The sequence below is a fragment of the Macaca thibetana genome, chromosome 3 (genome assembly GCF_024542745.1).
Source record: "Macaca thibetana thibetana isolate TM-01 chromosome 3, ASM2454274v1, whole genome shotgun sequence".
Taxonomy (NCBI): Eukaryota; Metazoa; Chordata; class Mammalia; order Primates; family Cercopithecidae; genus Macaca; species Macaca thibetana.
Window position 1 is genome coordinate 19,606,425 of NC_065580.1, and position 20,782 is coordinate 19,627,206.

General features: G+C 40.7%; 1 protein-coding gene across 7 annotated transcripts in view; it reads right to left on the minus strand.

The window, feature by feature from the left end:
- Positions 1 to 15,255, minus strand: part of LUC7L2 (LUC7 like 2, pre-mRNA splicing factor) — a 67,148-nt gene extending 51,893 nt beyond the window's left edge. For 2 of the 7 annotated variants that reach the window (XM_050782270.1, XM_050782267.1), the window contains exon 1: positions 2,933 to 5,403. In XM_050782270.1, the coding sequence (XP_050638227.1) occupies positions 2,933 to 2,984 (52 nt within the window). In that variant the 5' untranslated portion in view covers positions 2,985 to 5,403. Of the gene's footprint in view, positions 1 to 2,932; positions 5,404 to 8,821; positions 11,703 to 14,861 lie in introns of those variants that run through there. The other 5 variants (XM_050782266.1, XM_050782269.1, XM_050782265.1 and 2 more) reach the window with 5 other exon arrangements.
- Between the last annotated feature and the right edge of the window lie 5,527 nt (positions 15,256 to 20,782).

The following is a 20,782-nucleotide window of genomic DNA, read 5'->3' on the forward strand; positions in this document are numbered from 1 at the left end:
CATTTTGTATAGAATAAACTCTGCCAGCAATTTCAATACAGCATCTAGAAGTACATGTTGACTGTAAAGATTCTTTTATATAAAAACAAAAGTGAACAAAATCAGGGTGTTTCATTTTTAAAATACTGACTTAACAAGCATAACCCCAGATAATTGTTTGACTGACTACAGGTAAAAGTCCAAAGCTGGAGCTCTGGACAATGTCTTTGAACCAAGTGGGGTTTTAAAAAATTATGTCTTTAAAAAGTATGTTTCATCAAGACTTTGGTGAGGACCTCAAGCTCATGTTAGAATGGTACTATGATAAGCTCATATCAGAATGTCAATGCTATTTAATTACAGGCGTTTTGCTTCCTATCATTTAAGAAAAATATTTCATTTTAAATCTGTACCCTAATTATATTAAGGAATTTTAAAATGATAAAATTTTAAAGTTGAAACAAAAAAACAAAACAAAACAAAAAACCCCTTATGTATCTATTAGTTTTCCTGCTAAAAGTATCTAAATGTTTTGGTAATGCAACAGCAGAATCATTTCAGTGCTCTGTTAAACTAATGGCTCAGGCCTTAGAATAAAATCAGTATTCATGAAGTTTACTAATCAAACATTTCATCAACTAGAGTAACTGATTTCTGCTTAACAACTTACATTCAAATATTAAGTTAATTGTGCCCTGAAGACACAGCTATCAGTTAAAATATGAACAATTCCTAATAGGAATATAGCAAACCAGCAAGTATCCCTAGTGAGTTTTTTCGTGTTTTTTAAAATTTTTATGGATACATAGTAATTGTACATATTTTCCCTGGTGAGCTTTTAAAATCAGAATCTGTTTCTATAAATGCCAAAAAGCATTTTAAAATAACTTCTCACTGCAAATGAATGGGTGCTCCATAAATATTTGATAACTGTAGCAAACACAACAAATACAGCTATCAAACAGCAGCCATTATAGAAATCTTTAAAACAATGATATAATAAAACGCTTAATAATTTGAGATACAGAAATACTCTGAGAGGGAATAGCAACTGACTGTTTATTGATATTTTTAAAGTTCTGCTTAGGGGACTTTAATAAAGGTTGACATTTTAAAACAATCTGGCTGCATAACCATGCAGTACTTAACAAATTTATTTGGGCTTATTCCATGGAAGTACAATTCAGCTAAATCAACAATGATTTTTAAAAGAAAAATGCTGGTATAATTTGGTTTCTGTCAAGATATCTGGCCCAAACCATGTTTTTCGTAAGAAACTAGGTAAAACAGCGCCTACTTTATAAAAAGAAGAAGAAAGAACTGCAAATAGGAACCAAATCACCTTATAATAAAAGAAATTATTTTCAATTTAGTGTGTTTTACCTTTGGGTTTTGTGGGCATAAAGTCATATAAAAATAACCTAAATTATGGGGGGAAAAAAGTATCCTGTCACACTGACATTGGATCCAAATCACAGAATCAAACCTATCAGTGACCACATCTGCTGTGCTAGGCAATGGAATTACAAAGGGGCATATAAGACAAGCTCTCTCCCCACAAGGAGCCAATTATTTTGCTAAAGAGATAGGACATACCAATTTTTAAAATTTTTTAAATTTTTTTGTAGAGACAGGGTCTCACTACGTTGCCCAGACTGATCTCCAACTCCTGGCCTCAAATGACCCTCCCTCCTCGGCCTCCCAACATGCTGGGATTACAGGCAGGAGCCACTGCACCCAGCCGAGGATATATTAATGGAGTAATAAGTTATAATACAAGATAACATGATCCAAGTATCAAATGTATGTTTCAATTAGGTAGTACTTCAGGAATTCTTAGACTAAAATTACCACCAAGAATGGAGATATTGGGAAAAGCTTCATGCAGTAAGTAGCCAAAATTCGAAGGAAAGACAGGACTTAGATCAAAGGAAAGCAGAAAAACAAGCACTACAACCTGGAGTAATAGCTTTGACAAAGCTTATAGAAACAAGGTTTGGGGGGACAGTCCTAAGTAAACCGTATTTGGCTTTGGCAAATGGCTTCATGTAGAAGAATTGCAGAGTTGGGATCAGAACACTTTTTGAGTAACATTTGATTTCTTACAATTTTCATTTTTTAATCCAAATTTTTATTGTATAAAGTAAAAAAATAAAATAAAATAATATAATGGAAGAGAAATCAGACGAAGTTACTTCTGTCAACAACAAAAAATATCCCACCTATAAAACCATGGAGATCTCTCTGTCCTATAACCTCTACAATAGTTCATTAGGCCTTGTACATAACTACACAGCCAAGTTTTTAGAATTAGAAACTGGATTTAGAACTCTAGCAAGTGTTTTTCATTTTAATAGAAACATCAACTTTTCTAATAATTCCTATTTCTACCAAATTCTCTACCAAGCAACAACTCTCTTACCTCCCCTCTTTTGTTCAACCCCTTCATGAGTTTCATGAATTATAATCTTTGAGAACACCTGAGTCACAAGTACACAATAAAAATGAGGATGCATATTATTCATCTCCAGGTCTGTCACCAATGTATCAGAACCTAAGGTGGTACTGAGGCAGTCAGTTCCATTCAGGGAATATGGACAGGTCACTTTAAAAAGAGGCCTCCTCTCTAAATTTGACTCAAATACTGCTATTCTCAAAATCCCCTTCCGAATGTCAGGAGGGAAAAAAATAAGCCCACTGTAATTCCCAACACTTCCATTCTATGGTCCTGCCTTTTCTGAAACTTAATATATTAACACTTAAATTTTATTAGTAACATTACAACCTTAGCCTAGGTAGTATCCAACATGATTTTATACGTTGCATGCTATCTTCCCAATATCCACCCCCTCCCCCCAGTACTACCCACCCTCTCCCTCCCGTACAAACAAGAAACCAAATCAACTTTCATAGATTTAGGTGCTATTTTAAAAACATCAAAATTTTACTTTACCCATTCTCTCCGATGCTCCCTGTATTTTTTTAAGCTGTGAGTGGATGACCATGCTATGTGATCAACAACTGTGAAGGCTAAGCAAAAGTGAACTGAGTTTAGTATTGTAATTTCAAAAGAACCTTAAAGTTTGTAATATTTGACATATTTAATGGTATGCAGAATCCTATTTTACTGTACATTATCAGGCATTCATGGCAAGCAATTTATAAAAACAATCAGTATTTATTTTGCACAGAATTAGCTTAAAGCTTAGCTTAGGAAAAACAAAGAGGGAGGAGAAAATGCAACAGCATACAAAGCAATGGAGACACTCCCATGTCTATAAATGGGGGCAGGGGAAGGGAAGCCCTCCCACATTCTCTAGTGTGGCAACTGAAGCCCTCCCCACAGGTACACTAGTTAAGGGTCACGTGTCACAGTGGGCTTGGGACAGGACAGTTTCCTTCCCTCTGAAATAAGATCCATAACCCTTCAGTGAAAGGAAAGCTAGAGCTCAAGAGGTGTACAACCAAAAGCTTAAAGCTTGTTTTTCTGACCCCTTGAATCCCTAAATGCAGAGAAATGTTCCTCCCTCTTTTTCCCTCTAATTTCCTCCCTCCATTTCTTCCAACATAAGCTGCTGAGTTCACATATAATAATGTGGGAACTGTACAAAGATCCACGGCCAATTTCTAGTCTAGCCCAGGGCAGGAAGAGATCTAAAGCAGTGCACAAGTAAAACCTTGTGTCACTGGGCACGGTGGCTCATGTCTGTAATCCCAGCACTTTGGGTGGCCAAGGCAGGCAGATCACCTGAGGTCAGGAGTTCAAGGCTAGCCTGGCTAACATGGTGAAACCCCGTTGCTACTAAAAATATAAAAATTAGCTGGGTGTAGTGGCACATGTCTGTAATATCAGCTACTCAAGAAGCTGAGATGGGAGAATCACTTGAACCTGGGAACTGGAGGTTGCAGTGAGCTGAGAGCGCCAGTGCACTCTAGCCTGGCCCACAGAGCAAGGCTCTCTCTCTGAAAACAAGCAAACAAAAAACCCTTGTGTCTTCATGTGGAATCAAAGTAAAAGCGATGACTACTGCTGCACAATAACTATTATACTAAGGAGCCAATCTGATCATTTTTACACCTTCCTCAAACTTTCTCACCCACTCTACCAAATTCTCCCACCTACCTTTGTTGTTCCTTTAGAATTCAGCTTAAAATCCACCTATACAAATCCTTTTGTAATTAACCTTTTAAAAAAACATTACTCCCTTACTACATGTTCCCTTGTTCATACATACACTCAGTTTAACTCACTGTATATTTAAACAGTCCAAAGTATAGGGTTCATTTTACAAAAGGACTCATCACCATGTCTTAACATAATAATACAGATGCTTTGAAAACATTTAATATGTCTTGATCTATGTAAAACTTTCCAGGCATATATTTATTACATAAGGGAAGAAAGATTACTATGCCAAAGATGGCAATGGGAAAAAACAATTATGACAGTCTGCCTTCCAAATGTGACATCAAGTAATCTCTAATAAAACAAAGCAGCTTTCCTTTCCTCCAGAAAATGCAAACACAAGGGTGCCATACAGCTCAGAAAAGCTATCCTTCTTAATCTTCTGGTTCATATGGTCCCACAAGTTTATAATCAGAAATAAGTACTAGTATCACCCCCCACCATAATCCCCACGACAAGCCGAACATTTTAAAAATGCAATGCCCATTATAGAAGAAATTTCCAGAACAAGTTCATTCTTGCTGGATAAGATCAAAGATTAATAACATTTTTAAAATGTTAAAAATCTGGCCCACTTGTCTGTGAAAAATCCGTATCACAAGATTATAAAGAATGAGACTGGGAAACAGCCTTGATAGTAAAAGAAAAAGCTCGTAGGATCTTTTGAAGCTAACCAGAATAGTGATGATGAAAATGTGAGAACAGGAATACTAAAGAATCTCCATTCCAAGGGCTCTATTCCATGCCCTGCACCTATCTTCTCTCACTGTATTAATATAAGCAAAAGGTCTTGGCAGCTGGCAGGGATCAATGACATCATGTTTTGGGGGGTACCTGCTTTAGGAAATCTATCAGCTTATTTCTCTTCCTAAATTTACAAGAGACACCAGAAAAACCTGAATAGTTACTTTAAGTCCTAAAATGGGTTATAAAGAATTTAAGATACATGGCATAAAAAGTTGCAGCCTGCTAAATTTTTTATGTTGATACTTACTTGCAGAGCTGCAATTCTGATATAGTAACAACTGCACTCTGGATAGCTGGTGCCTTCCTATCATCCAGAACTTTCTATATACAAAATTAGAAGTAATGAAAGCTATCTTTTGGCTACCAAGTAATAGTTGAAAAGATTCAAAGAAAAAGTGACCGGCTGATTTATCTATTAAAAAAGACAAGTGGCCGGGCGCGGTGGCTCAAGCCTGTAATCCCAGCACTTTGGGAGGCCGAGACGGGCGGATCACGAGGTCAGGAGATCGAGACCATCCTGGCTAACATGGTGAAACCCCGTCTCTACTAAAAATACAAAAAACGAGCCGGGCGAGGTGGCGGGCGCCTGTAGTCCCAGCTACTCGGGAGGCTGAGGCAGGAGAATGGTGTAAACCCGGGAGGCGGAGCTTGCAGTGAGCTGAGATCCGGCCACTGCACTCCAGCCTGGGCGACAGAGCGAGACTCCGTCTCAAAAAAAATAATAAATAAATAAAAAATAAAAAAGACAAGTTCTCATGAGCTGGTGATAGTTACAGAAGCCAACCAGAGCCTCCCCAAATCTAAAAGAAAAGAAATAAAAAAAAAAAAAAAGATGAGGATATCAAAGGACAGAGGTGATAGACAACCCAATGATAAAGGAAGAAGTTAAAATGAAAAACAGATTGCCATGAAGGAGACGTACGCCTTAAAACTAAACAGAGCAGAAATACCGCGTCACAGTGAATATACAACAAATTTACGAAAAGGGTTGCCTCTGGGGAAAGGACTGAGACTGTGAAGGGGACCACAAAAGACTTTATTTGTAATGCTTTATCCACTTCTTCCTAGTTTTTGTTGTTTTTTTTTTTCTTTGAGATGGTGTCTCACTTTGTCGCCCAGGCTGGAGTACACTGGCACCGTGTCGGCTCACTGCAACTTCCGTCTCCTGGGTTCAAACAATTCTCCTGCCTCAGCCTTCCAGGTGGCTGGGATTACAGGCACCCACCACCATATCCAGCTAATTTTTATATTTTTAGTAGAGACGGGGTTTCACCACCTTGGCCAGGCCGGTCTTGAACTCCTGACCTCAGGTGATCCACCCGCCTTGGCCTCCCAAAGTGCTGGGATTACAGGCGTGAGCCACAATGCCCGGCCGCTTTATCCACTTTTTAAAATTTGACAGAAATATGCAAAATAACGTTTGTTCAATCATATAGATGCTTGTTTGACCTTTGTACTTTTTAAAACATTTTTTTCAAATGCAGACACCTATCATAGAACTTATTACTTAAAAATAAACATTCAAGTGTAATTATTCATTCCCAATAGATTTTCAGTCAAAAGATGACAGAAGCAAATTATGTCTATAATCTCTAAGAAAAGGAAATAAAGATATAACTAAAGCAACTCAGCAACCTGGGGATACTATGCAAAGTTAAGAATCTATTGCTATAAATAATTACTATAGGCCGGGCGCGGTGGCTCAAGCCTGTAATCCCAGCACTTTGGGAGGCCGAGACGGGCGGATCACGAGGTCAGGAGATTGAGACCATCCTGGCTAAAACGGTGAAACCCCGTCTCTACTAAAAAAAATACAAAAAAAAAAAACTAGCCGGGTGAGGCGGCGGGCGCCTGTAGTCCCAGCTACTCGGGAGGCTGAGGCAGGAGAATGGCCTGAACCCGGGAGGCGGAGCTTGCAGTGAGCTGAGATCCGGCCACTGTACTCCAGCCTGGACAACAGAGCAAGACTCCGTCTCAAAAATAAATAAATAAATAAATAAATAAATAAATAAATAATTACTATACCCTAAAGCACACCAACCAATACATATATAGAACACCATGTGCAGGGAAGCATTCCCTCTAACACCATGGAGTAAATTAAATCGTAACAGGACTTTTTCAAATACTCATACATGGTGTCCAGACTCAGGTGAATCGACTGCTTAGTCCTAGCAACATGCCCTGCCGCTCTGCTTCCATCCGTAATGCAGACTCACAGCCACTTCCCCTAGCATTTCTATCAGGCCTCTCTTTGATAAGCAGCTTCTCCCACAGTCAGGCACCTTTTCACATTCCCATTGTGGAACCAGTTGGTGAAATCCTGCAGAACCATTGACCCCCGAGGACCAAAGCACTACAGGAGAGGTGAGAAATCGAGCTAAATGAGGTAATTTCACCCTGGAGGTCTAGCTGGACCTCTCTAGAGATCTCCTAGATCTCTCTGTCTCACAGGCTTGTATCTCTGTCCAGTCATTTCTGCTTACTGGCTTGGGTATATATATAGTTCAAACAGCTTTCCTTTCACATGAATACTCTCTGGAACAGTAATTTCCAAAGTATGAGATCTGCACAGAAGATGACTTTAAGTGTTACATGATTTTGCCAACATGACGTTTAAATACCACTCACTTAGAAAATTATTAATCACAAGAAAAAAAGTTCCCATTTTGCAACAGTACTTGTTTAATAAATTTAACAACTTCTAATTTTTAGCACAGGGACCCTAAGTGTCAAGAGTCTAGTTAACAAAACACAATAATTACTATACTTTAGGGTATAGTAATTATTTTGTTTTCATTGTATTTATTTTTATGGTGGTATAAACTTTCATTTTAAAATTAACTTAAAATTTTTAGAAAGTGAGTTGACATAAAGGAAAACATTAAATAAATAGAAAACAGTAAAAAATAATGAAGGCAAGGCCAGGCATGGTGGCTCACATCTGTAATCCTAGCACTTTGGGAGGCCAAAGCAGGTATATCACTTGAGGTCAGGAGTTTGAGACCAGCCTGGCCAACATGGCGAAACCTCATCTCTACTAAAAATACAAAAATTGGCAGGGTGTAACAGTGCACACCTGTAATCTCAGCTACTCGGGAAGCTAAGGTAATCGCCTGAACCCGAGAGGTGGAGGTTGCAGTGAGCCAAGATCAGGCTGTTGCAGTGAGCCAAGATCAGGCTACTGCACTTCACGCCTGGGTGACAGAGACTCTGTCTCAAAAAAATAAATAAAAATAAATAATAATAATAAAGGCAATAAGTGTGACAAACATTTGGGAAACATTTATCTAGAATAAGGTTTCTCAAACTTTTAATGTGTATCAATCACCTGGAAGGTTTCTAAAAACATAGATTACCAGGGCCTATTCCCAGAATTTCTGACTCAGTAGGTGGATCCAAGAATTTGCATTTCTAACAATACAAGGTGATGCTGAGGTGATGCTGAATTGCTGGTCCAAGGACCACACTTTGAGAATAACTAAACCAGAACAGTGACCAACAAGCTTTTTGTTAAAGAGTCAAATGGTAAATGTTTCAGGTTTGCAGGCCATATGACTCTGTTGCAACCATTCAACTCTGTTGTCATAAGCCAAAGCAGCCACAGACAATATGTATATGAATCGGCATGGTTGTGTTCCAGTAACACTTTATTTACCAAAAGCAGGAGGCCATAGTGCCAGTCCCTGATCTAAAACATACCCTCAAGTAACTTTAACTATTAGTTAAACTATTAAAGTTACTTTAAGAGTCTACCGTTTAAACAAATAGCAGGGCAGAATACAGAAAAGAACAGCCAGGTAATTACTATAGATACTATCCAATAATTATCAATTAACTCTTAAAAGAAAAAACTGGGGTCTGCAGAAATCTAAGGTATTAAGAAGATTAAAAACAAAAACCATTTACCATATTCAGGAGACAAGATTCAGCAAGGGCAGCTGGTTAAATTCCTTTCATGTTGAGTCAAGTAAGTCAAACATCAGTTGTACATGGTTCACAACTACATTGGAACATATGGGTCAATACTGAGTGCTTTTTGGAAAAGAAGTTTTAAAGATTCTTTTCTATGCTAATAGAAAAATATGACATTCAGTTGAATGGACTTCATGTTACTTTCTGACGGCTTTGACTTCTCAAAGTCCTAAGTTATTTAGTTCAAACAAAAACATGGAGCTGCAGATGATTTCAGAGTTTTTACAAATTACTTTTCTCTATATCCTCAATAATCTTGCAAAACTGATCTATGTTGGCCCTGCCTCCCAATATCTACTCTAGCTGCTGCGAGTGCATGAGAACCTAAACAAAAAGGAAACAGAATAGCTTTTCTGCAAGTTCTGAATTCACAAGATTCCAGTCAGAAACTTACCCTCATTTACTCCCTCATTCTTTTTCCAGCAAGATGTTCCAACTTCATCTTCTTATAGTTTCTTAGTAGACTGATTAAGTTATGTCAAACTGCTTGTTTCCTCAAGAACTCTACATAGTAACAGCAGCAGGCTTAAGGATTCAGTCCTTTTCAAGCATTTTTCTGGAATTCCATCTTTGGGGAGTACCTGCCTCCTTTAACTAGTCTTGCCCACTTACTGACCTTTAGTTTTAAACCTGTCTTCTCAATCCTCCTGCTTGCTGAACTCACGGCAACTTTAAGCTTCAATGCGTTGTATGAACCACCTGTTACTGAAGAGTACCTGATTCACTAAACCTGACCTTGATCCATGATACCTCATGGCCATTGAATTCCTATTGCCCATCTTGAACATGTAGAACACTACCGTCTATCCTTATATGACAACATCCAACCTAAACGAAAATAAAGAATTTACTTGCTCCTTATAGAACTGATGCAGAAATAGACAAAGTGATTTTTCTTTGTTTTGCTTATATTTACCTGAAGTAAAAGAATGTCTCAGAAGCATATGCTTACTTGAGGAGAGCTAAACAACTGTAGAGAATCCAGGAACGATGCAATGTTATATGAAGTGATACTTTTATTGTTTTCTGGGCTGCTGTGTAGATAGAAATATTATTCAGAGTTCAAAATGCAAAATGAGGAAAATTTTTCTTTTTTCATTGATTCACTATGCAGGTGCTTTCAGTGTTTTGGATATGCCTGAAACTCTGATAAAGTTAAACAGTTAACTGAAACTCAGAGAAACTACTGTTTAATCCTATAGAATTCCTTATATTAAAGAATTTACAAGCTCTAGACTAAGAAATATCCTGTTGTTATTTCAAAAACGTCTGCTTATACATTAAAGGCTCCGCCTCCTTCACTTAAAATGAACAATCCAAGTGGAATAAAAGAATGGCTTATAACTCACCAAAAAATGAATATGGTTCATTATGTTAATGAGAAAAAAATTAAGAGAAAATGTTTTCAATGTTGATGAAAAGTCAAGGAACACAGATTACAGTAAAGATGATTTTATAAATAAAATCCATTAAAGAACGCACTACTTCAAACTTTGGTTTCGTAATTTTGCAGAAAGGCACAAATGTCATACTATCCTACAGATTATACGGGTATGTATTACTAATCTTACATTAGCAACAGGTAAATGGCTTTCCTAACTGTATTTTCCTGGGTATGAGATGAGTGTGAGTATCCTTTCAGTTTTATATCCCACAAACTATAACTACTGTACAACTGATAAGCAAAAATATTATGATTAATGTATTAACTGAGGAAGTATATCCTACAATTTAGAAAGATTACCTACAATTTAGAAAGATTAACATTTAAAATAGTTAAAATTATTGAAAGTTTTAACTTGCCCAAAACAGTCCCTAACCATAAGGGACAACTAATGATGCTATAAAATTCTATCTAACGTTCCTAGTCTACTTGTTGTTTTGGAGGGCAGGCTGCCACTCCTGGCCTATTTTAATCTTTCAAAGGTGGTCTCTGCTCCCATTTAAAGGTAAAAGCAATTAAGAGATACAGAACCCTCAGAATTACCTTCTGTAACTTACCCAATTTCTAAGCTTAAAATGTAATCTAGGCTGGGAGTGGTGGATCACCTGAGGTCAGGAGTTCGAGACCAGCCTGGCCAACGTGGAGAAACCCCGTCTCTACTAAAAATACAAAAATTAGCCAGGCATGGTGGCGGCCACCTGTAATCCCAGCTACTCGGGAGGCTGAGGCAGGAGAATCACTCGAACCCAGGAGGTGGAGGTTGCAGCAGTGAGCTGAGATTGTACCACTACATTTCAGCCTGGGCGACAGAGACCCTGTCTCAAAAAAAAAAAAAAAAAAAAAAAAAAAAACCAAACAAACAAAAAAATGTAATCTAAATCCACAGCCTCAATTTTATTTAATTCTTATTGCATGCATCTTCCTAGACTTTGCTGGGATCAAGACCAGAGACTTCTGACCAAACCATATTCGTTGGCAAAGGGGCTTTAGCTAAGGAACATCCTTGCAATTAATCCAACTGAGCAAAAATGATCCTAGTCTGTGTGAGGGGAATGGGTTCTTCCAATCGTCACACAGACAATTCTCAAACTGTTTCTTGGATTTTCCTGTGCACCTCTTCCCTGCTTTCAAATAGAATGAATATGTTTAGGGAAAACAAATTATCCCTCTCCCCCGTGCTAATACTAACAACTAAAACAGAAAGATATTTATAAAACGTAATGAAGCATAAATAAGATAAAATAAGATACCAGTAATTACTATCTACTTACAGCTCCTCCTTTCTAAAAAAAACTTAAAATATATTTATTTTTTAACATTTCTGAGTATAACATAGGAAATTATTTGGTTTCCCACATAACAAATTACAGATTTAACTTGAGGCAAAAAAGGTTAAGTAAGTGACTTACCCAAGGTTACAATTAGAGGTACAGCTGGGGCTAGAAACCAGGTCTCCTGAGTCTCAGCCCAGTGCTCTTTTCCTTAGCCCATGATGCCTTATCAGAAAAATCCAAATACAGTCAGACCCCCAGTTATATGGGTATGAGTTACACTGATTCACATATACAAACTTTATATAGTGTGACCAATGTTTCAACTCACGCGGTACCCTGCTTCCATTTATGCAGTATGCCAGGCATCGGCACGATTTTCAGTGGCACACAGGCGGTTGCCACCACCAGGGCCCTAGGCAAAATTGCAAAGAAGGCAGAGTTTGTCTTTGGCCCTCCCACTTCCCTTATGCATTCCTCTCCCACCTCCTGGCAGTCCCCCTGCCCAGCCTCCCGGCACCATCATGCTGCCCTCAGATCGTCTAAAGCCCCCAGCTTCCACCACTCACCCAGGAATGCCCTTTCTTGAAGTGCCCAGTGATCCAAAATTACCTCTCCAATTCCCTGCTAACAAAATTCCTACTCCTAAGGATTCCAGTGAAGTTTAGGTAATCTAAATGATTAACTGCTTTATGTAATTCAAGTTAAGGTATATTTAACTAACAGACTTAAATCTCCAATGAATTTTAAAAGGAACTAATTAAAAACTGTTGGGAAGGGGAGGAGGAAGAAACCTTGAGGGGGTGAGGAGGTAATGTTTTCCCAAAGCCCCAGGACTCTGTGCCACTTCAGATTCCTTCACAGACAGGACACTAAGGGCTGAGGGGGTCACTGCCACCTTGAACCCCACTACCAAAAAAGAGAGTAGCTGCTTTATAGTCTCTGGAATTTTTTTTTTTTTAAAAGGACAGAGTTGCCTTAAATACCCTCCTACCTACCTTTTCCATCTCTCTCCCACCTCCTGGATCCCCATTTCCACCTCTTAGTGCCAAAGACACCCAACAGCGTTCCCATAAGCTGTTTGTGTGTCCAATACAAGGCTTCCCATTAAATGGTTTCAAATTACATGGTGTTATTCAGGGGACGTTTCCATGTTCCCCTATCCCTGGGTAACTTGAAGTTGACTGTACGCTAAAAAAGAACAATCCTAATTATTAAAAGTCCTGAATCATAAAATGATATATATAAACTCATTAAATGGTAAGAAAAAAAAAGTTCTGATTCTTACTTTGCATATATAGGATTTTGATATCTAAAAAAAACTCCACTCAATTATTTTTCCTTGAAAGTAGAATACTTTTTACTTCTGACCCAATACAACAGTGAAAATCCAGTCATTTCAGCTAAACAATACTGTGGACTCGTAAATATGAGTTCAATCATAAATCCTCTAAGTCTGAAGGTCAAAAAAAAAAAATCCAGTAACAGACACATAAAAAAATACACAAAGTGGATAAGAAATCCATGTTTCTGCTGACTACACACACAGAAATATATATATTTAAATTTAGCTTTGCAATACTAGACGGGCTGCCTAATTCAGAAACTTATCAGGAGATGGTTTACCTTGATTCAACTACCCTCCCAGCAAAACTAAGAAATCCAATCCATGAAGAAGATCCCAAAAATGGTATCCATCAAGGATTAAAAGGATCATGTAAAGCAAGTCTTAAATAATTTCTTTAATTTTATTACACAGATTATTCTGTTAGCTAGGATCCAATGAAGCCCGTTCCCAATACCCTCTCTCATGTTGGAAAAGGAGGAATGTTAAGACATGCTGCAGTGATAAAGCAACCATTCTTATTTAAACGTGAGAAATGGTAACAGTTAAGTTTCTCCAGTGGCATTTTTAAGTTAATGTTAACTTTCCATACAAAACTAATTTCCTTCACAATCTTTCCTCTCTACACAACAAGTAGGTTTGCCATCTATACCTATTTGTCCATATGTTCTACAAAGAAAAGTTCCCAATATGGGTTTTTATTAAAACTGAAAATGTGAACACTGAAAAGCCACTCTATGCGCTGCTGAAAGATTTGAATGCAATGAAGTTTTTAAAATCTACTCATATTTTGCTGTAAAGCACTCATGTAAATTAAAAGAGTAACTTAAAAACTAAATTTAAGATGTGCCTTTTCTCTTAAATCAATACACTTAAATAACTTGTCAAGAAAAAAAGCATTTCCTAAGTGGCTAAGAAACTATCTGCCTCAACAAACACCACATAAAAACTACCAAAGATTTTGCTGTGTTAAGAAAGTAATGAACTAGACCTTTCCTACATATTTAAATGGATTTAAGTTGAATTTGAGAGTACATTACTAATTATCATCACCAAAAAAGCAATAGCATTTCATCATTTTATTCAGATATTCTCTTTATGACAAAGGATAATCCAGCAATCAAGGGCTTTCTATACAGAATCTAAACTAAGCGCCTGAAAGGATCTTTGTTCTCCTCAATTCTACTTCACTGGGTACCAAATTTTCAAAATCGTTCTATTTGGGGCACATGCAAGATTTGTCAATGTTTACTGAACAAAGCCTCTATTAAATTGTCTAACAAAATGGAGGTCTCTCGGAAAAACAGGCCATAACATGTTCCTTCTCACAAAATGGGGCCAAACACACCCACTTAAGAAACCATGGTTTGGGTCAGATTTTCCATAAAAATGGTTGTTTCTGTGGGGCTCGAGGGTGCATCTCTGGGACTGGGTTAGTAATAAAGGTTTCCTCCTGACCCAGGAAGAGGAGGAGGGGGAAGCTTCTCTCTAGGTACTCTGGAGGACGGCGGCGAGGGATGATCCCAAAGCTCTGGGTTAAGGAATCAGATCGGGGGTGGAGGCCTTAGCCGTCCGCAGGTACCTAACCAGCGACAAAACTGGCCCCCCACTACGCAAGAGAGACGCGGGCTCTCCCGTCCCAGCCAAGTCAACATTAAAAGCACAAACTCTCCTTTCTGCCTCCAGGCCCCGCCTCACCCCATTGGCAGCAGTTCCCGCCAATCCGCATGGTCACCGCCCCCCATGCCCGCCTGCCAAGCCCTGATTGGATGGGACGGGGGCCGGGGACCTCGTGTTACCAATCTGGGAGCCCCTTACTCAGCCACACGCGCGCGCCCAGGTGCGCCCTCAGAACCCCTTCCCTTCGCCGTCCCCGTCCCCTCCCCCACCCCCAGGGCCCTGGCAGAGACTTACCGTCCCGGGAGGTGCCCATCAACTGGTCCAGCATCGCGCGCATCTGGGCCTGCGCCGACATGGCGGCGGCGTAGCGGGCGGGCGGACGGGCGGGGGTGGGGCGCAGACCGGGCCCTTTTGGGCGGGGGAATAAGGGGAAGGGATGGGGGAAGGTGCGCTGCTGTCTCGGTGGCCGCCGCCGCCTCGAGGCGTGCGGAAAGGGAGCCGGAGGGGTTGCGAGAGTCCGGACTGCGCTCCTCACGACGACGTGTACGTGGAAGACGACAGCCCCCGACAGCGACCCTCGTGCCCTCACTCTCCGTCCGGTTCTTGGGACAGAAGCGACACGGGCCAAGCGAGCTCTCGCCTTCAACACCGCCACCCGCCAGAAGCCGTCAACCCCCCCTCCAAGCTCTGACGCTGCTCGCCGCCACCGTCGCCACGACGGGAGCGCGCACGCTCCTCGCGCTCAGTCGTTTCCCGCGGGGGCTCCACCAACTGGCATCCAGCTGTATCGCTCCGCCCGCCCCTCCCGAGTGGAGTTCCACCCTAACGGCTCTGGGCGCGTGCACGCGCGCTCCTCCCGTCCCTTTACCCTGGATCTCGCGATATTCTGGTTCCTTAACTGACTGTCCAAGCCGGATCCGCCCCGAGGCGCCAAGCCTTAGGCTCCCTCGGAGCTGTAGGACTGGCGGCTAAGGCTGCGCGGCCCGCGGTGATGGCGATTCAGACCCAAATTAGCAAAATGCGCTAGAGGCTTAGCCTGGGCAGAAAGTAAGTAGAGACCTTGCCCATTGCAGACCCGACTGCGGTCAGCCTCCTTGGCGTCTGAGGTGGGCGTGCTCGGGGCGAACGCCCGCCCCGAGTGGCGTGGACGCGTCCTGGTTCTCGTGCCCTTTTTCCGGCCGGGAGCAGCCCTGTCTCGCCGCCGCCGGGGCCGCGTTCCTTCCGTTGCGTGGGGCTTTAAGGCTCCTCGGCTGGGAAGTGTCAACTTCAGGAGAAAGCATTCAAAAGTAGTACCCTAAGAAACAGGCGCGCCCACCCATTCGGATTCATCGTTACCTACAAGGTCGCGGGCGGCTTAGTCTGAATGTGAAACCATCAAACTCAGTGTATTCTGAGCTACTGGGGAGGCGATCTCGTGGAGCAGGAAGCCAGCGGCGCTGACCGCGGGGAAGCCTGGGTTCTGAAGCCCGGCCCGTGACTGACTGGGGCCTTGGCTTTAGTTCTACCCCTCGTAGGGCTCGTGGAGGTGGTCACATGTCTCCTATGGCGTGGCTGTGAGAACAAACTGGAATAAAATACTTAGCCCAGAGCCTTTCCCTGGTGTTTCTAAAATCTGTTTTAGTGAAATATTTATTCCTTGCCGGGCGCGGTGGCTCACGCCTGTAATCCCAGCACTTTGGGAGGCCAAGGGAGGCGGATTGCCTGAGGTCAGGAGTTCAAGATCAGCCTGGCCAACGTGGTGAAACCCTGTCTCTACTAAAAATATATAAATTAGCCGGGCGTGATGGCGGGCGCCTCCCCAGTTACTCGGGAGGCTGAGGCAGGAGAATCGTTTGAACCTGGGAGACGGAGGTCGCAGTGAGCCGAGATCACGCTACTGCACTGCAGCCTAGGCGACAGAGGGAGACTTCGTCTAAAAAAAAAATTCCTTAAGTAAGACATATAGGTCTGTGTGCAGGAAGAAAAGTTGCTTAAAAAGAAATTTAAAACTGTAAGAAAAATTAATGAGTTAATAAAATCAAATGTTTAAGAAGACAGGCACTTTCTAGATACTTTGAAAGGAAATTATTAATAGAGATTTGTGTTCCGTTAACATATATTTATCGCCTTGGAACTGTTATTAGCAGATCAGTAAGAAACATGAATAGTAGTAATAGTCCCAAAATCCCTTTAAATGTATATTGCAGCTGGAAGCGATGGCTCATGCCTGTAATCCCAGCACTTTGGGAGGCAGAGGCGGGGGGATGACCTTCAGGTCGGGAGTTCAAGACCAGCCTGACCAACATGGTGAAATTCCATCTCGACTAAAAATACAAAAATTAGCCGGGCATGGTGGCGCGCACCTATAATCCCAGCTACTCGGAGGCTGAGGCAGGAGAATCAGTTGAACCCAGGAGGTGGAGGTTGCAGTAAGCTGAGATCATGCCACTGCACTCCAGCTTGGGGATAGAGCAAGACTCTATCTCAAAAATAAATGCATATTGGGCCAATAAAAATTTTTGAGGCCAGACGCGGTGGCTCACACCTGTAATCCCAGCACTTTGGGATACCAAGGTGGGTGAATCATGAGGTCGGGAGTTTGAGACCAGCCTGGCCAACATGGTGAAACCCTGTCTCTACTAAAAATAGAAAAAATGAGCTGGGTGTGGTGGTGTGCGTCTGTAATCCCAGCTACACGGGAGGCTGAGGCAGGAGAACTGCTTGAACCTAGGAGGCAGAGGTTGCAGTGAGCCGAGATGGCGCCACAGCACTCCAGCCCGGGTGAGTGTTAGACTCCGTCTCAAAAAAAAAATTTTTTTTTTAATCACGTTATCTTTAGTAATAGACAAAATAGCTTCTCTCCAGTTATTCAGAGAACTCTGAATTCCAAACTCCAAATACTAGGATATCCTTTGGGAACTGATTACAATAATAGAAAAATGTGGAAATTGATATGTCTTAGAGGGATGCACTATTATGTACACAATGTGATCTGACCCTGAAAAACAATGTATTTAGGGAAATACACTAAAACGAATAATTATGTTTTGGTGAAGAGATTTGAGTTCTTGTTTATATTTTAGATGTCTCTTATAAATAGCATATAATTGGGGATTAAAAATAGTCTATACAATACATAATGATTAAAACTGAGGAGTGAAATTGAGGAATGACTTAAGTGATGTTCACTCTTTGAAGCATTATTTATATTCATGTAATTACTCCTGTGTTTGGGTTTAAAACTCTTATTTTTGTCTATTTGTCTCACCTATTTCTTATTTTTGTCTATTTATCTCACCTATTTCATGTTTTTCTCATCTTTCTTGCCTGATTTTTACTCATTCCAATTTTTTCCACTCTAGTAGTGTGGAAGTTTCATTTTATTATATTTTTGTTCTTTCAGTGATTACCCTAGAAGTTATAATGTGTATCCTTAAGGTATCAAACTCTAATTTAATCAATACTTTTATACCTCCCTCCCCCAAGTAATACAAGAAACCTAGAACACTAACTCCATTTACTCTCATCCCAAGTTACATGCTCTAGTTACCAGGTCTTATTTTTTAAAACCAAGTTTTATATAATCAGTGTTGTTTATTTACCACTTATTTTGCTCTTCATTCCTTCGTAAATCTCTGCCTGTCCATCTGGGATCATTTCCCTTTTGTCTGAAGTTTATCCTTTAGCACAGGAGTCAGCAAGCTACAGTCCACAGGCCAAATGCAGCCCACGGCCTATTTTTGTGAATAAAGTTTCATTTGAATACTGCCAGGCTCATTCATTTACATTGTTAATGGTTGCTTTTGCCCCACAGTAGAGTTGAGTGGTTTGTGAGGGATCCCATACTGTGTGGCCTACAAGACTCAAATATTTACTATCTGACTGTTTTGTTTTGTTTTGTTTTAAGACGGGGTTTCACCATGTTGGCCAGGCTAGTCTCAAACTCCTGACCTTAAGTGATCCACCCGCCTCAGCCTCCCAAAGTGCTGGGATTACCAGGGTGAACCACCGTACCCGGCCTGACTATAAAGTTTGCCTCCCTTGCTTCAGGGTTTGCTTTTGTGTTGGTCGGCTAGTTGGGAGAAAGCTCCCATTTTATCTAAAAAGATCTTTATTTTGCTTTAAATTCTAGATGGATATTTTTATCAACTAAATCCAAGGTTGGAGGTTCCTTTTTTTTTTTTTTTTTTTTTTTTTTTTTGAGATAGGGTCTTGCTCTGTCACCCAGGCTGGAATGCAGTGGTGAGATCTTGCCTTGGCTCACTGCAGCCTTGGCTTCCTAGGCTCAAGTGATCCTCCCACCTCAGCCCCCCAAGTAGCTGGGACTGCAGGTATGCACCACCACACTGAGCTAATTTTTAAAATTTTTCTTGTAGAGACAAGGTCTCCCTATGTTGCCCAGGTCGGTCTGGAACTCCTGAGCTCAAGCAATCTGCCCACCTCAGCCTCCTGAAGTGCTGAGATTACAGGTGTGAGCCACCACGCCCAGTGGTTATTTTCTTTAGGCACATACATTCTACGTGACCTTTTACCCTCCACTGCTCCTAAGAAGTTAGTTCTGTTTTTCACTCTTTTAAAGATAGCTGACTACTTTATCATGCTATGGACTCACTGAACAATGAGCCTTCATTCATTCATTGAGAATCCATCAACTAACATCTTTTGTCAATTTAGGAAATTCTTAGCTCTTACCTCCTCAGATATTGCCTCTCTCATCAGCTTCTGGACATTTAAATACATGCATATTAGATAGTTTTCACTGTATCCTCTCTCATCTCTTTACTCTCAGTTTTGCACTTTTACCTTGGTCTTTCAAAGCTGATGCCTTTTTCTGACAAATTTTATAGTTCACTAATCTCATTATAGAGCTGTATCTAATTTGTTAAATACATCAGTTGAATTATTTTTCAGTTCTAGAATTTGTATTAGGTTCTTTATCAAACCTATAACGTCATTTTATAGTTTCTGGTTCCCTGATGAAATTTCCAAGCTTGGCTGCTTCTTTGACCTTAGTGAACAATTGTTGTGTAATCTGAGTTAGCCAATTCTAATATCTTAAGGTTTTTTGTGGTCTGTTGTTAGTGTTGGTTCTCACATATGAAATCTTTTCTTGTGTGTCTGGTTTTCTTTGTGTGCTGAACATGTATTTGTAAAAAAAAAAAAAAAAAAAAAAAAAAAAAAAACAGTTATAGAAATAATATAAGCCCTAAGTATAGGATATAATCCTGTCTTCCTCCAGAGAGGATTTTTATTTTACTTTGTTAGGTAATTGAAGAGATTACTAGTCAGGAACCACCATAATACAGGTTCAAGGCCTCATTTTCTCTTGACCAACAAATGACAAAAATCTGGGCGGAAAGTCTGGCTAGGAGGCTGGGTGGGCACCATGGCTCACACCTGTAATCCCCACACTTTGGGAGATCCAGGCAGGAGAATCACTTGAGGCCAGGAGTTTGAGACCAGCCTGGGCAACATGGAGAAACCCTGTCTCTACAAAAAGTAAAAAAATAAAATAAAAATTAGCAGAGCATGTTGTGCGCCAGTAATCCCAGCTACTCAGAAGCCTGAGGCAAGAGGCTCTCTTGAGCCCCATGTGGTCAAGACTGCAATGAGTCATGACCTTACCACTGCACTCCAGCCTGGACAACAGAGCAAGACCCTGTCTCAAAAAAAAAAAAAAAATCCAGCAAGATTTTTGTTTTGTTTTATTTACTTCCAATTCACATTTGGGATTGAATTTCAGGGTCCGAGCTTAAAGTGGGTGTGATTTATTAGAGTCCCTACCTTTGTGAGCCTAAACTGCTTTTTTTCTCTCAGTCCTACAGCCCACTCAAAGTGTAGCTCGGTTTCAATACTGAAGCTGTTTCTACTAAATTGGCAAATGCTGGCAGGGTATGGTGGCTCATACCTGTAATCCCAGCACTTTGGGAGGCCAAGGCCAGTGGAGAACTTGAGGTCAAGAGTTTGAGACCAGCCTGGCCAACATGGTGAAACCCCATCTCTACTAAAAATAAAAAAAATTAGCCGGTTGTGGTGACCCGTGCCTGTAATCCCATCAACTCCGGAGGCTGAGACGGGAATCGCTTGAACCCAGGAGGCAGAGGTTGCAGTGAGCCAAGATCGCACCACTGCACTCCAGCGTGGGTGACAGAGCGAAACTCTGCTTCAAAAATAAATAAATAGACAAATGCCATCCAGCCAACAATGTGTCTTTGTGTGCTACACTACTTGTCTTG